We start from the raw sequence: 17,832 nt of genomic DNA, 5'->3' as shown, positions 1-17,832 counted from the left end.
GAGACGAGGTCTTGCCAAGTTGCCCAGGCTGGTCTCGAACCCGCGGGCTCAGGCAATCCACTCGCCTCAGCCTCCCAAAGTGCTGGGATTACAGGCTGAGCCACTGAGCCTGGCCGATAGATCATTTTTAATGGCTAGTTTGGGGATATATACTGCCTGTTAAGAAAGAAAGTAGGGAGAATATTTCTGATTAATCATAACATTTACAACCATTTTAAAGCCCCAAAGCTTATCTTTCTATATTGTTATTATTCACATGTTTGCTTCCTGAAATTACTAAATTTTTCTCAAAAAGAGTCTGAGATTTAGCATGTACCTCTCTAGTCACTTTACACCATGTCATCCTAATCCACCATATCTATTCAACTACCACTGGTTTTCACATTCTTTTCATTTTATTTTGCCATTCTGTCAAGTAAAATGAGACTCTAAGCCTGATCTTATAAGTACTGCTTTATGGTATGATCAACCCTGTAATGTCACCATTATCTTTGCAATGACTTTTCAGCTTGTGAATGCAAATATCTCAGGGAAAGTTAATATATTAAACTTTTATCAGTGTTTCTATATGTCAGGAAAAAGGGATTCACCAGACTTTTTTTGAGTCAGAGTCTCACTCTGTTGCCCTGGCTAGAGTGCAGTGGCACGCTTATGGTCACTGCACCCTCGACCTGCTGGGTTCAGGCGATCCTCCCACATCAGCCTTCCAAGTAGCTGGAACTATAGGCATGTACCACCATGCCCAGCTAATTTTTGATTTATTGTAGAGACGAGGTCTCACTATGTTGCCCAGGCTGGTCTTGAACCCGTGGGCTCAGGCAATCCTCTCGCCTCTGCCTCCCAAAATGCTGGGATTACAAGTGTGAGCCACCATGTCTGGCTGGGATTCACTAGACTTTTAAATGAGATTTATATAGATTAAAAAAATAAGTTTGATAAGAAAAAGGGTGTGGACAGAGGTGGCAGTGAGCTTAGGGGTTGATGGGTACACAGACAAACACACACACCCACAGAGCACATTACCCTTGCTTTGCAAACCCAGTAAGAAATGCTTTGCACTGCATATGCTCACAGAACCAGCAGGAATCGAGGTTATCTTGCTAAGCACAGAAGGAAGATACCCAGCAGAAGAGTCCAGCTCCTGGCTCTTAACTAAAGTAAACAATAAATATTATAGTCACTTAAATTATCAACAATGTATTTAAGTAATATCCCCAGATGGTCTGTAACATGCAAACTAAAAAATATAGAATCCAATCCTGATCAGATCAGTTAATTGCGAGTGCTTTGTTGCTATATTCTCTTTAACAAAACATGACCAAGTATGTCTCAGCAAAGAATGGCTTTAAATGCCTAGGGGAAAAGCTCTTAAAAGCAAAACATATGTCTTTATACATTAATATACTATAAATATTTGTAATTTCCTTCCTATTTTAAAAAATTATTAATATCAGTATTTGCCTTGGCTGGATAATAATTAGTAAAAACATTAACTTGATGATTAAAAAAATTTTTAAATTAAAACAAACGCTTTTAAATGGGCACTTGCAATAAAAGATAAATCAGATGTGGTAATGGTTTCTTTTGAAAAAGCCATGTGTAAACAGCACATAAAGATGACAAGTCAAGCAACAGTAGCCTGTTCTTCAGCCAAAAAAGGAAACAAATGAAGAAAGAAGAACAAAAATTACTGAAAAGAGAAACACCCCTTGTCCCCACCCCCAAAACTTGATAAATAATAGTTTTGGGACATTTTCAGTGGAGAATTCAGGCCACTAGTGGTTTAAAAAAGGATATTAGGATCACAAACACTCAAGATGGGGATAAACTAACAACAGAGTAACCATGCAGCTAGCAAAAGATGATTTGAAAAAATTCGATCTTTCCTCTCTGGTGTGCCATTTTTTATTGTGTAATGCAGTTACCTTTATTTTAATTTTTCTCTCTTGTATATAACCTCCCTTTCCTTTCCTTTCTTTCTCTCTTTGTTTAAAGTTTGTATGCTATTTGTCCCTAGCTAGAAATACATCCTTGTAGTGCTCACTTGCTTCTCCATGAAACTCAGAGTCATTTTCATGGTTTACTGCTATTCTCTAATACAGCAAATTGAATTTGCCAATTATAATTATCTTTCAAACATAGTTTTTATAACTTCCTAAACAGTGCTGTTATTAGATTATCCCCAGAATAGGTGAATGTAAAAGCAAAAATTTCAAACTCCATGCCTGACGCAAAATTTTAACTATTAGGTAATAGAAAATTTTGCCTTTACACTGCACTCACCAGCAAGGACTCCACAGATCAAATGAGTGCTTTCAAACCTGAATAGATTTATAGAAGTCAAAGTGCTTGAGCAAATATTAAAAGTTATACTAAACATGTCTGAGAGACCAGAAATCGTTGGTCATCAGTTTTACTTTATTACATTACAAAGGGTCAGGGTAGAGGGATAGAGATGGAGAGGAAGAAGCTATAACCAGTATAAAAATTCTGATCATTTAGAATGAAACAAAATTAAATTTGTTCAACAGGATTTCACAGAAGTCCCAATTCCAAAAATGAATAAAATCATAAGAACTTAACAAAAATATTATGTCCCAGTTTGATACCTAGAACCAAATGCAACAGGAAACTATTATTGATACTAATTCAGAATACTCTTTCTGAAAAATCCTATAGTAGTGAAAATGGCTCTCTACGTTAACATTTTCAACAAACTCCTAAAAAAAAAACATGGCTTTGGAGAAATACTATTATACAGAGTTTTTTATATTATTCAGACCACAAGGTACATACTTTGTTTGAGCTAGTCAATGGACCACTCTAGAATGTAAAGTGTTAGTTTTAAGTAATCACCTGGATAACACAATACAATCTAGACTTGTGAGGGTGAGATAAGAGAAGGTTTACCCAAGGTGAAGTAAGAAATAAAGTGCAACACCTTCTGTTAATTCCACATTATAGGAACAAGATCTCCTCACACCCACATACCCACACCCACTCCATTCTTCACTCTTTAATATGCTCAGAGTGGCAATACAGGAGACTTAATAACTACTAATTTGTATAGTGCTTTAAAAAAAAAGACAAATTCAGTATATTAAAATGCTTCTAACAACTGTGACAATTACATGTGCTGTAGTGACTGATTAAATTGGTTAGAAAAAAATTATTTTTAAATAGGTATAAAAGTTGAAAGTTGATTTAAAACAAGATTCTGAGAACTGAATGCACCCCAATAGGTTGTCCCTCTTTTAGGACTAAGCAAAAGACAATTCTGGGCCACAGAAGAGAGTGAACTCATATATGAAGAAATAAGATAACTTTTCTAGAAAGACTGGTTAACAGCCATCTCTCGCAGATCAGCTGAAGTAGAGGCTCCTTTGTCTTTTTGGTAGTGGGCCTATGCACAGCACTACTGACTTCCTTAATGATTAGTAGCAAGCAGAATCAGAGCTACGATAAGATTTATTCATGAAAAGTTGACATATCAATAGAACAAATAGTTTGCGAAAAAGATAAAAGAAAATGCTCCAAAAGAGAAGTTCTTTAGCCGATTTCTTTAGGCTTAAATTCTTGCTGAACTGTTAATGAATAAACAATTTATTCAACCAAGTATCAGAGCTAAAGGATCCTAGACAAGGGAGCTGAAAGGAACATGCACCTAAGGATTTAATAGAAAGTACCTCCTCAAGCTACTATAGACTAAGGAATCCTTCAGAATACAACCATGTCAATTAGGGAATAAAGATAATTCCAAAAGAACGAACTTTATTTTGTTCTGACTTATTAGTAGAACATTGCTTAATAGGCTGTGAATTGGGGAATTCCCCTCAAAGAAATTTCTTTATTTTGAAAGTAATAATTAGAAAAAGGAACCCGCCTAAAATGTTTTTAGATACCCAATCTCATATTTACACAACTGCTCAAAACACAAAAGTATCCCAAAAACTCAAAGTAAAAATCATTTCACTTTCATTACCATGTTCACCACTTATCTCCAAAATTTGGCTAAAGAGAAGGTGAATTTGGGAACTGTTGTTTATTTCTTAGGGGAAAATGGAGACAGACCCTTAAACACCAAGCTAGGATTGTCACTGAATGTAAGACCATAGTTAACACAGAGCAATTTGGAAAACTGGCAGAGACAGGTGCTGCAAGGGTTACAGTATATATTCTAGATCACAGTTCAGGTGCACTTTGATTGTCAGAAAAACAGAAATGAATGTCTTGACTTTTGTTTTCCATTATTAGACATAAACAAGAAAAAAAAAACTTTGAGATTGAGTGCAGATGCTAATATTGTAACTATAGCTCTTCAAAACAGTATAAAGGCAGAAAACATTTTCAGTTTTCTGGTTTACATCAGAGTCAGCAAACTATGGCCAGCAGGCCTCATTTTGCCCTTTCCTTGTTTTTGTATGGCTATGAGCTAAGAATGGTTTTACATTTTTAAATAGTTACAAAAAGTAGGATATCTCGTGACACATAAAAATTATGTGAAATTCAAAACTCAGTGTCCATAAATAAACTTTAACTGGAACATAATCACACCCATTTGTTTTATGTATTATCTGTGCTACTTTCACTCTACAATGGCAAAGTTGAGTAGTTGTGACAGACTATCTGGTCTGCAAAATCTAAAATATTTATGACCTGGCTCCTTTATAGATAAAGTTCACCTGCCTCTGATCTACATGATGTATAACACCCATAAGAGTTTGATACATTTGGTGATTTTATATTATGCAAAACACAAGAAAAATGTATTAAATTGCTGTCTGCAATGTATTTTAGGTAAACATAAGTGTTCCTTTTATGATATCACACTCCAAGATGAGTTTATATATATAGACATGTGTCCCAGTCTTGATAATATGTTCTAGAGTAAGAATAGTTGATTATTACCTAAGGTAGGTGGACATGGTCTTTGGTTTTTTGTTTCTTTGTTGTTGTTGTTTTGAGATGGGGTCTCACTATTTTGCTTAGGTGGGACTCTGACTCCTGGGCTCAAGTGATCCTCCTAACTCAGCCTATTGAATAGCTGGAAACATAGGTACATACAACTGTGCCCAGCTGAATAAGAGCTTTTAATTAAATTGAATTATAAAACATTAACAACAGAGATTGACACTTACCATAGAGGTAGGTGTACTTGGATTCCTTGAATAAACCAGGAACCATACTACAGGATTAACATGAGAGACAGTGGCTACGGGGCTGTATGTGGGTTTTCTCAGTTACCTGCATATACTGAGTGGGCATATGTTAATTTGGCACAAATTTATGTTCCAATACAAGGGATGCTAGGTGAAAATTTAGTTTATCCATTGCCACCTGTGATTAATCGTTTAATTTAGTTTATCAAATATTAATTATCTGTTATATACAAAGCACCATGGTAGCTAGAATACAATGGTAACAGATTGAAAAAAAAAAAAAAGATGAACAAAACAAGGCCTTCACCTTTGAGAATCTCACAGTTTTGAGGAGAAAGTCACAATTGAAAGAGATGTATTAACACTTCAGATATTTAATACCAACTTTTTCTGGTGGTGATCTAAATCATAATCAGAATGTTAACTAGAAAGCAAGTTTCTGCAATTTTATTTATTTATTTTTTTGAGTTGGAGTCTCACTCTGTTGCCCAGACTGGAGTGCAGTGGCCGCTCCCAGCCGCCGCAGCCTCGACCTGCTGGGCTCCGGCAATCCTTCCGCCTCAGCCTTCCAAGTAGCTGGAACTACAGGCGTGCGCTACCACGCCTGGCTAATTTTTTTATTTATTGTAGAGATGAAGTCTCGCCAAGTTGCCCAGGCAGATCTCGAACCCACAGGCTCAGGCAATCCACTCACCTCAGCCTCCCCAAGCATGGGATTACAGGCTAAGCCACCGAGCCTGGTTCGTTTCTACAATTTTATTAAATCACACTGCTATAAATCACATCATTTGGGAGCAACTCAAGTATGCAAAGTTTAGTCAGACTGTCAGAGAAGGAAAACAAACTTAGAATGCAGGCTCTGGTGGTGTGCTTCTTCAAATACAACAGTGGTACAGCCTTATCAACAGACTCTGGGCCACATGAGACTTCCAAAGCTACAAAACTATCCCACCCCTCTTTTAACTAAAAAAATTCCAATGCTTATGTTACCTATGAAGAAGCCAATTCTACCCAATCCCTAAAATTCTGATAATGCTGCCTCTTTGCATCCCTGCAGTGTAGAGCAAAGTACTTGGCTTGTGGACAATGAATAAATGAACAGGTAACAGTAACCATATTTCCCCTTAAATCTTTTTTTCTCTGTGTTTTGCTGAGCTAGGATCCTGTATTTATGAAGACTCTTCTTTAAAGAGACAGCAGAGAAGAAAATAAGAGATTGAACTGACTTTCTTGATTTTGAGACAGGAAAAGATAATTGGGACTCTATGACAATGACTGCCCCTACCTTTTAATCTTTGAAATGCCACATTTACTCTATTATTTACTCAAAACAGGATTTTGATTGGGATAAAGGGGAGGACATTGCTGCTCTGTAGGATATCAATCACAAAAGATTTTTTTAAAAAAATCCTAGCCAGGTGTGGTAGCTCACACTAGCAATCTCAACAGTTTGGGAGGACAAGGCAGGAGGACTGTTTGAGCCCAGAAGTTCAAGGCCAGCCTAGGTAATGTAGCAAGACCTTGTCTCTACAAAAAAATAAAAATATTAGCCAGTCATGATGATGCATGCCTGTAGTTCCAGCTACTTGGGAGGCTAAGGAGAGAGGACTGCTTGAGTTCAAGAGCTGGAGGCTGCGGTGAGCCATGATGGAACCACTGCACTCCAGCTTGGGTAACAGAGTGAGACCCTGTCTCAAAAAAAACCAACAAAGCAAACTTAAAATATGTTTCCTCAACAATGTCATCTATACACTTAATTAGACTATTATTAAAAGCTACATAACAGCTTTTAGCCTGTATTTCTGACATGTGGGAATAAATTACTTTCTCTTTCAAGTTCTAGCATGACAGATATTTCGTTTACCAGATGAAACCCTCCATGAATTTATACTTGTTGATCATAGCCACCACTCCTCCTCTTCTAACCTAACTTTATGACCCTTTCACTCTAACACCTTGTTAACCACTCCAGCCAGGTATCCTTTCCTAGGCCTGCACCAATGCGCTTCTTTTTGTGTCATATTCTGCTGCAGCAAAAAGGAGATCCTAAGGCATAAGAGTGACAGCAGCAGAAGACAGAGTGGCCTTTACTGAGACTATTCATTTAAGGTGTAGAGGAGGCATACCACATGGGAAAGAATAAAGAGTTGTCTCAGTTTCTAGAAGTAAAATTTCTGTGTATAATAAAAACAATATAATAGTCTTTCTCAAAGTCGAAAGAATGCCGTAAAGAAATTTGGGATTTTATAATTTCTACGAAGAAGAATATAAGGGAAAGCAACTTTGTAGAAAAATTCTATATATCATTACTATACTCAAAACCCTTGACACACACATACAAAAAGCAACAGTGAGAACCTGTCTCATAGTAGCCTTTTCTGTTTTCCTTTTGTAAATACATGACCACAAGGTAAAGCACAAGGATAGAAGTTGATCCATAATACCTTCCAAAAAACAACTGAACCTCTAACGCTTCTTATGTTCTATATGCTTATCAGTAGCAAGTATTACAGAAGTGATTGAAAAGTAGGAGAAAGTGATTTGGCTTATATCCAAAGAAATTTCAGAGTAAAATGTATAACAATACTTAATAGAAAGAAGTGTAGTAGGTTCTAGGATGACAACTGGAAATCCACTCCCCACATAATCTCCAGTCTAGTCTGAGTCAACAGAGTTGACATTTTCTCACTTCAAAACTTTTACTGAAGATGTAAACAAGTAGTAAAACTGACCCATGCAAAATGAATTTCCTTCATATTCCAAGGGCATAGCAAGAAGCATAGAAGAAAATGGTTGAAAGACAGGTCCCAAAGATAGACGGTTGGTTTATTTTAAGTATGATCCACTCTAAGCATACCATTCAGATGAAATGAATTTATTAAGAGTAGGGTGAATTTGGAAAGACATTTTTAACTTTGTTAGTTTTAAAACCTTGGTCAAATATCAATAAGTAATAGATGGAAATAAACACAGCTATGTAATTGCTTACTTTTAAATAAAAAATTTCAAGAAGTTAATGTTTTTGTTTTTTAATTTCTATCTTCCCAGCTTCCAAAAGACCAAGAACCGAACAATAACCCGAGCCTCTGGAATATGTTACATATTCATTCTCATGAGGTAGGTTTGTCTCCACATTACTAGCTGGAAATCTGGGCACCAAGCAGTTAAGTGAACTTTTCAGCATCAGCCTAGAAACAAATAGTGACAAAAACAAGGCAAAAATCCAAAATATTAGCCTGGTCTGTATTGATACTTAATCCAAATTATTTTTTAATTATCAACGTGCCATTAAGTAGCAGAACCAGCATAAAGTCAATATGTATTTGGACCTGACTCTTGTACTGAGAATGGAATGAAGTGAGGGAAGGAAACCAAGACTATACAACTTTATGTCACAAATACTGACAGTCTTAACTTTAAGTAATACAAAGCTGGAATGGCCAGTATTTTTCCTCTGATAACTATGATGGGTATCTTTTGAGCCTTCCTTGGTCAGCTTCATTCATTATAAGGGCTTGGTCATTCTCCTCTCAACCATTCCTAACCCTATTGATAGAAGAAATGGCCTCTCCTTTGACCATCAATAAGGATCTCCAAGGATTCTTGCTGCACTTCAGAAAACTGAAAAGTATCATTGGCTTACACTTGACTTCTTTTTTTTTTTTTTTGAGTCAGAGTCTCACTCTGTTGTCCAGGTTGGAGTACAGTGGCAAATTCACGGCTACCGCAGCCTCGACCTCCTGGGTTCAAGCAATCCTTCCACCTCAACCTTCCAAGTAGCTCAGGCTGGTCTCGAACCCCTGAGCTCAGGTAATCCTCTCACCTCAGCCTCCCAAATGCTGGGATTACTGCTTGAGCCATTGCACCTGGCCTCACACTAGACTTTTAATGAACTTGGAATAATTCCAATACAAAGAGAAACAAAATTCAGGGTAAAGTTTACAATAAGAAGTAATAAAAAGCTGTGTTACAAGGATGAAAACTGGAAATTCAGGAAATATAATCTGAAATAGTTATAAAAATATTAATAAAAGTTTAAGATTATTTCCTTTTAATTTCTTTTAAAAGATTTAAAATAATCTAACCAATGCTGTAACTTCATTTGTTATTTCATTAAGGAAAGCTTTTGTATCTCAACTTCACAGATAAAGGAGAGTACCGAAGAATAATACTTTCTATGTTAGAGAACAACTTTGAAATATTTCAGGTTGATTTGAGGTCTCTCTTATTATGAGTGATCAATAAATATACTTATTTACAAAATAGTTGTTTTAAATAGACATAGCCTGTGACATGAAAGATATATATATATATCAGATTTTTAAAATTTAACCTGGTCCTTGTTTCTTTTCCCATTTTTTGGGAAAGTCTGTAATGATAGAGTGTCAGTTCTCAGGAAATACCAGAAAATTATTCCTACATGTCTCCAGATACAATAGAACAATAATAGTGGATGTTGAAGAACAAAGGATTCTTGGCTTTACTGTTCTCTTTTTTGCTCTGGGAGGTCATCTTCTCAGAAACAAAAAGTCTTGTTTAGAAGTTTCATCAACTGAAAAGCATTAAAGAAGTAAAACAAAGTGTAATAATCTCAGTTTGATAATCCTATAAACTCAGATTTCAAAACAAATATTTGAAACATTAACCAAGCCATCCCTATTGATACATTCAAGTGCCATGAAAAGCAAGTTACATGCAAGGTTTCATTAATATTGAGGTAAAAAAAACAACAGGTTAGGCATCCGAATTGTGTCCTGAAGAGAGAGAGTGCTCATATTTACTTCAGGGAAGTTTTATAAGTCAACATGCAAACAGAGGACACATATTTGTCACAATAGAACTTTAGCTTACAAGGCCGTTGATTAAAAACAATTGATTTCAACACAAGTGCAAGAACAAACAGGTCTGATGTGTTATCAGGAAAACAAAGTATATTAATATATATTAAGCTTATCATAATGGCTAAATATTGCCTCTAGCAATATAATTACTTAAGCCATAAAGAAGTTACACAGAATTTTAATTCAGAGGAGGGTTTGTTTATATACAGATCTTGAATAAATCTGTAATCCAGGACTTTAAAGATAGGAAGAGTATGCTAAGAAATTCAGCCCTGGCTGGAGGCTAAGGGGTACCAGCACCATTTTCCTTAAATCATATCAACACTCTATTTATGAAAAGATGGCATTTAACCTTTGAAGATCTCTTTTATACATCAGGCAGGATAAAGTAATCTGTCCCTGTACAGCTCAGAAATATTAATAAAAAAGGCCACAGAAGTCAAAAGCCCTTTTCCAGAAAAGGCCTTTGTGTATACTGGTTTGATATCCTAAGAAAAGGAGTGGTTATGGATTTGTAGATTAAAATGTTATCACTTTAAGGCTTCTGAAAAGTTAGCAAGTTGAATTTTTTTCTTAAACTACGAAGCCCATGCCACACAAATGACTATAGAAGATCAGGAAAATATTCCATCAAATGTGTCTACAGAATATCCTAGTTTGTGTGAGATACTGGATAGGAGGACATGGCAATAGTAAACAGTAAGAACATGCAGGATATAAAGATTACAGCTTTTGGGAAAAGTACCAATCTGCCATATGCTTAAATCTGATTTGCTTTAATTTGTTAAATCTTGGTGCAGAAAAGCTGGCCTTGGGCAATCCATTGCTACTCCTTTGAACCTCATAATACATACTCTACAAAGAGTAACATTTTATTGACAGAAAAATGATCACAAGAACTCCCCTAGGACAGTGAACTATCAAGATCAGAGGACATACAGGAGATAACACAGTTGAAGCCAAGGACAAAAGTTCAATGGTTTTAGTCTTGATATTTCAGATGAGCACCCTGTTTTCCGATCACAGAAAGACCAACCACCAAACAGCCAACGCAAGGACCACGAGAAAAGACATCATGAAAGGAACACGAGGAGATGGAAAAGTACTAAAGTAGAGGTGGCACTTTTTGAGAGACTTGTGATCCTCAGGGATTGGAATAGAAACCTTGGGAAGAATTTCTTCATTTTCTTGCTGGGGCAAGGCTCTTTCAGTAGATCTCTCTTGCCTTTTAATTTTCTCTTCATCCTGTACTAACAGAGCACGTTCCTGTGTCTGCTTTCACGGTAGAAGATCAAGAAAGACAGAATAAGATGAACAAAATGACAGATGAAAAATGTTCGAAAATGATACTTGGGGATGTGCAAAGGATTTAGAAAGATGTTTTAGATACTCTCCATTTTAGCTTTACTTTATTTTAGCAATTTATCCTGGCAAAGTTTCTATAACACAGTAGTGTGCTCAATAGATAACTTTTTGAATGAATGAACAATAGAACTGAAAGTTCAAGGAATCATTGGCTTTCCTTAGTTACACTATTTATTCTTCCTTTGAGGATATTCACATATGAATTTTGGGTCATTGTTCATTGCTTTGGTGCTGCCAATTATCAATTGGGCAATGCTAATAATGGAGCATTCTTCTTGCCATCAGAAAAGTTGCTTTTATTACAAATAGAATGGCAGAATAAAAAAAGTAATCCTCATATCTCTTCATATGGAATTAAAAAACTGTAACAGTTTATTCAGTATGGTAATCAGCTTTTGCTCAAGGAAAGAAAAATCTTAAATTTATACATCTGAAAGATTGCAAAAGAAAAACAAAAAGTATAAAAGTTTATAATGTGCCTCCAAGGTCTACCAAAAAATAAATAAATAAAATTTAAAAACCCACAAGGTCTCAATACTTGCAAATAGTTTCCTGTCTCTTTCAGAATCATGATTAAAGATAATAATAAGAACCACCAAGAAGGTTAATACATTACTTTACGTAAATACTTTTGACACTTTTAAGGAAAGTTTTAGCCGGGCTCAGTGGCTCAGCCTGTAATCCCACGCCTTGGGAGGCTGAGGTGAGTGGATTGCCTGAGCCCACAGGTTCGAGACCAGCCTGGGCAACTTGGCGAGACCTCATCTCTACAATAAATCAAAAAAATTAGCCAGGCATGGTAGCGTGCGCCTGTAGTTCCAGCTACTTGGAAGGCTGAGGCGGAAGGATCACTGGAGCCCAGCAGGTCGAGGCTGTGGTGGCCGGGAGCAGCCACTGCACTCCAGTCTGGGTGACAGAGTGAGACTCCAACTCAAAAAAAAAAAAAGGAAAGTTTTTTTCCCTCAATTGTCCAATTGAGAAGTTTTTCTCCCCCTGAAATTTCTGTACTTTGCTATCTACAATCAAGACAAACATTATCTATGAAAGGAAAAACTTAGCTCTAAGTTCTCTCAGTTGAGCTAGCCTTCTTTGATCAGTTTGGAAGTTCAACACTGGTTCTTTGCACACCCCTAAGTGATATGTATCAGGGAGAAAGTAGCTAGGGGACTGGTCAGCAAAAAAAAAAAAGGAAAAGAAAGGATGCAAAATTATAATGATTTTTAAAATAAAATAAAAAGGGAGAAGAAAGACAACATAAAAAGAATAGGGTATAATTAAATTCATTTTCTCTCTGAATACATATTTACATCTTCATGCAGCTTTTCAACCAGCCATGCGCCGAAATAAGCAAACTGAAAGCTGCAAAAGCTGCAGCAGTGGAAGTGTTATGTGTTAGGCCAAAAAGGCTGTGGGTGTGAATTTACTAGTTAGCCAAAAAAAAAAAAAGAAATTATTCAGCAGCTGTTGTTCAGTTCTGGGGGGATTATCTGCTTAGTGCCATGACAAGAGCAAATTCTGATTGGGAAGCACAAGTCATAACAGCAGCTTTACCTCTGGCCCACCAACCTTTCTTTCCGAGGGAAGGATAGAGGTTTTCTTCACCTGGTCATACACAAATTATATAAAATTCAGTTGCTTTGCAATGCAACAACAATGCTGTCAATGGTGGAAGAGGTATCCCCAGAGAACAGAAATATTATCCTAATTATTAAAGAATAAGTAAGATATGCCAGAAAGTGGAATTTATCCAATATAAAGGGTCATCATAGTACAGTGCTTATTTGTTCCATTATTCATTTAGAGGGGTAATAGCATAGAGCTAAAATTGTTCAAGTACTCTCCATGGACCTAGTTTAGTTTATAAACTTTAGAGTACACAGAATGACATCATCATTCCCAAAACCAGCCCTGAGATGATTTCTGAAGGGTTTCTATTAAAAGACATAAGATATTTTCTGGAAATGGAGATCAATTCAAATTTACTCAACTTCAACTAAGGGAATACCAAGTTACTTTTTCAAACTAGTTAAGCATCTTTTATTATTGCACAGAGTCAAAAAGAAAACTTCTGGAAAAGCAGTTATAGTTTGCAGATTGGGTTAACCAGGCGATATAGCAATAAGGCATTTCCTCATAGAGTCTTATACTTATAGAATTTTAGAGTTAGCAAGGACCTTAAAGATCATCTACTCCATAAACTAAGCCCCAACCTGATAAATGACTTGTTCAGAATCATTCAGTTAGGCTTTGATTAGCCAGACCCTCCCTATCAAATCAAGCCACAGTTTGAACTATTTTATGACTCTTATTACCTGGGACACACCAAAATGAAATATCTGACTGACACTGAAATTAGTGGTCTCATCCAGAAATCAGAATTATTGTCCCAGTTCAGGGTACAAGCTCTAGATTTAGAATACAAAATGAATGCCCATTTATGTCAGAAAATGAAGACTGAGAGGACAATGAGTAGGAATAATAGAATAGCATTCTATTATCCTTGGTAACTGCCCGTCATTCAGGTATTCTCCTGTCTTACTTGTGAAACTGGACCAACTCTGGAGAATTGTTAGCCAATTTTAATGACATTTTGAAAAATACAAAAAGTACCCTTTGTGAACAAATTTTTATCACCTTCTCCAGTTCCAGAAACTAAATAATAATTTGGGTAGGTTACCATGAGTAATAAAAATGAAAAACAAACAGGCCAGGCATGGTGGCTCAGCATTTTTGGGAGGCCGAGGCGAGAGGACTGCCTGAGTTTGGGGGTTCAAGACCAGCCTGGGCAACTTGGCGAGACCTTGTCTCTACAATAAATCAAAAAATTAGCTGGGTGTGGTGGCTCATATCTGTAGTTCCAGCTACTTGGAAGGCTGAGGTGGAAGGATGGTCTGAGCCCAGCTGGTCGAGGCTGCGGTGGCTGTGAGCATGCCATTGCACTCCAGCCTGGGAGATAAAGAATGAGACTCCAACTCAAAAAAACAAAACAAAACAAAACAAAACAAAATCCAAATAACAGTTTTTTAATTATTAAGACATTACCTTTCTTAACTAGAATTACTATTGTTTTGAGCGGAAAACAAGCAAATAATTATAATCGCTCATCAAGTCATGGTGACTATTTATATAAATATTTACCCTGTACTGGCTAAAGGTAAAACTTTGTGGTATATGCTCATGGTAACCATGTGCTGGGTAAAGATGAAAACTTTCTAAGTATATGCTCAAGATATTTTCATAAAACAGATTCTTTATTCAGATGTAGGATTTCTAAAATAGTAGTAACAACAATAACAGAAAAAGATCAGCTCTGAAAGGTATTTCTAGCCTCCTCTAATTGTGACTACCTTACAAAACAGTGTACTAAAAGTTTCATGTTATTCATAAATATAAAATAAACCATCAGTGGTTTTTCTAAAGTTGAAATGTAATCGTTAATACTTGATGTTCTAAATTTTCTGGCTTGGGGCCTTCTTAGTTTATTATATAATTGTGGGTAATCATTCCAGCTATTTCTAAGTTGTGCAAATGTTCAAATAAAGTTTTTAAAAAATGTGAATTCCTCTCCTATTTTGACCTTACTAAATTTAGTAAACTTTCTGGTCCTTGAAGGCATAGTTTGAATATAAACAAAGCTCTGCTGGCTTATGGTCAATTTATAAACACACATTAGCTAGCAGCATGCAGTTTCAGAGACAGCTCTCAGAGCCTAATCTTTAACTGATAGCTCTGAATGGCTCCCATAATTGGACTGGGTAGCCTACATGATTTAAAAAATGAATGTTTGAGTACTAATACTTTAAAGCTGTAATAAACTGGTGAGGCACCAAAGCCAAATTTCAGCTCTAAGTTTTCTCTCAGATATAGAATATTAATATATAAAAACATTTATTCTATTCATTCTCACAATTTGTAATGTGTACAAAGTACTTACTCCTTCTCCTGTGGGGACTTGCCCATTGATGTTGAGAGTTCGGAAGGGGGAGTGAGTGGATAAACGTTTATCCCATTCACTAGGCCGTGGTTCTGGTACAGACTCCATGAAGTTCTTTTTCAGCTCACTGATGCTGGCATGATGTTTTTTTATCTCTTCTTGACTTTTGTCTAAATCCTACAGTTGAAAGGACAAAGATGCAAAACAATAAATAATCAGGACAAAAAACACACCAAGGACAACCCATCAGAGGCTGGGCATTGGTAGAAAACACACCACATCCAGGATAGATGTTACCAATCCACAAATTGCATTCAGATTGAAAATACACAACAAGGCATATTTGCTTGCTTTTTTTTTTTCTTTAAGTAAAGTGCTTTTCTTGGAAGCAGTGAAGCATCACAACCCCATAGCTTTTAGCAGTTATATAACCCATAAAGAGCTCACTTCTTAATTTTATAATTCCTCTTCCCATTATGACACAGCACCAGATCTCTAACTCCTCATCCCAAGAAGGTAATCCTACAATTCAACTGGCCTCCACTTGATAAAAACTAGGCTCAGCTCAGCAGGATGGAGATAGCAATAGAGAAATAAACTGTTAAATGAAGGACACAGTGAAGATACAGCTTTAACCATTGGCTATTTTGTCTTGCTAAGTTGCAAACATACAGTATTCCTCCTATTTCTACCTGGAGATAATTTTGCTTCTCTGTTAGTAGTTGGCCATTTTTGCTTTTTGATAAACAGAAGTAGCCCTTTTTGATACAAGAATTTATTACTGAAATTCCTAGTTAAAGCATCCAGACCAGATTGTTAACTACCTCTGAAAAATCATTCAGGGGTACATAATATAATGGTTTTCTTTTTCCTTGTCACTATTCTGCCTAAAAACTAGAAGCCCTAGGCTTTTCACCTTCTAATAGCTTCATTTTGTCCCTTAGTACAATTCAAAATAGGGATATCTAGGCTGGGCGCAGTGGCTCAAGCCTGTAATTCCAGCACTTTGGGAGCCAAAGGTGAGAGGACTGACTGAGCCCACAAGTTCAAGACCAGCCTGGGCAACCTGGCAAGACCTCGTCTCTACAAGAAATCAAAAAATTAGCCAGGCGTGGTAGTGTGTACCTGTAGTTCCAGCGACTTATAAGGCTGAGGCGGAAGGATTGCCTGAGCCCAGCAGGTCAAGGTTGTGGTGGCTGTGAGTGTGCCACTGCACTCCAGCCTGGACAACAGAGTGAGACTCCAACTCAAAAAAAGAAAAAAAAAAGGGACTTCTTTCAATAACCTTTAATGGATTGGGAATGAGTTACAAGAGTTTGTCACATACCTTATATATCTCCTTGACACTAAAAATAATTAAACTGTTCCAGCAGATTTGAATACTGGGCAACTAGAGGTAGGAGCAAGCTCTTAAAGGGGGATATTTCCAGGGAGAAATGATGAAAACCAAGATTAATAAAGCATAAGTTGGAAATAATATTCATAAAAAAGAATAATATTCAAGTTTATATAAAAAGAAATATATAACAACTTTGAAAAAGGAGACTTAACCAAAAATAGTCTGGTAAATATAACATGAAGACAAAAACTCAAATGTTCTTTGTCCAACAGCACTTCAAAAAGACTAGATAGATCTATGCTTGAGATCAAAACATGTGGGAGCCCATCACTTGATGGCTGCAAGAAGATTCTGTGTTTATTACATAGCAAAGCAGCTCTGTATATAAGAAAAGCAAAATGCTAAATATATCTCCTAATATTTTGGGTAAATTCTGTACTTAGTCTTTCTTTTCAGGCTCTATGGGAAACAACCACATTTTAGAAAAAAATTGAAATTCATTTAAATCAAAATTTGCTTAAAAGTTTTTTTTTTTTTCAGCCGGGCTCGGTGGCTCAGCCTGTAATCCCGCGCCTTTGGGAGGCTGAGGTGAGTGGATTGCCTGAGCCTGCGGGTTCGAGACCCGCCTGCGCAGCAAGACCTCATCTCTACAATAAATCAAAAAATCAGCCAGGCGTGGTAGCGTGCGCCTGTAATTCCGGCTACTCGGAAGGCTGAGGCAGAAGGATTGCTGGAGCCCAGTAGGTCGAGGCTGCGGTGGCCAGAAGCGGCCACTGCACTCCAGTCTGGGCAACAGAGTGAGACTCCAACTCAAAAAAAAAAAAAAAGTTTTTTTTCCTGAGGGCAATATAGGTTTTGACTAAATAAGGCATATATATGTGTATATATATATATATGAGGGAAAATAACATAGAAAGAAGAATCAGTGAGACTCATGATAACAATTTTGACTTTGGAGGTATTCATTTAGAAAATTCATTTACTAATCTATTCTTTTTATTTTTACAAGACTGGACCACATATATTTGCTTTGAGGTCAGAGAAAACTAACCCCCAAAGGGCAATCTGTTAGCTCCCATGAAAGAGCATCTTTTGCTTGCTGAGAAGAAATATGAGTATATTTTATGAATATGGGCTTCAGCCAGGCTCGGTGGCTCAGCCTGTAATCCTGTGCCTTGGGAGGCTGAGGTGAGT

The 17,832-nt window shown here is 36.6% G+C and overlaps 1 protein-coding gene across 1 annotated transcript in view; it reads right to left on the bottom strand.

Annotated features, from left to right (window-relative positions):
• The window catches only part of EPB41 (erythrocyte membrane protein band 4.1), a 212,634-nt gene that overhangs the window by 25,408 nt on the left and 169,394 nt on the right, over positions 1-17,832 (bottom strand). Inside the window, exon 15 of the mRNA XM_021715574.1 lies at positions 15,300-15,476. Within this exon, the coding sequence (XP_021571249.1) occupies positions 15,300-15,476 (177 nt within the window). The remainder of the gene's footprint in view (positions 1-15,299; positions 15,477-17,832) is intronic.

The sequence above is a fragment of the Carlito syrichta genome, unplaced genomic scaffold (assembly GCF_000164805.1).
Source record: "Carlito syrichta isolate Samal-C Ts95f unplaced genomic scaffold, Tarsius_syrichta-2.0.1 Scaffold307198, whole genome shotgun sequence".
Classification (NCBI taxonomy): domain Eukaryota; kingdom Metazoa; phylum Chordata; class Mammalia; order Primates; family Tarsiidae; genus Carlito; species Carlito syrichta.
Note: the sequence above shows the minus strand (reverse complement) of the source record. Positions and strands in the feature narration are given on the sequence as shown.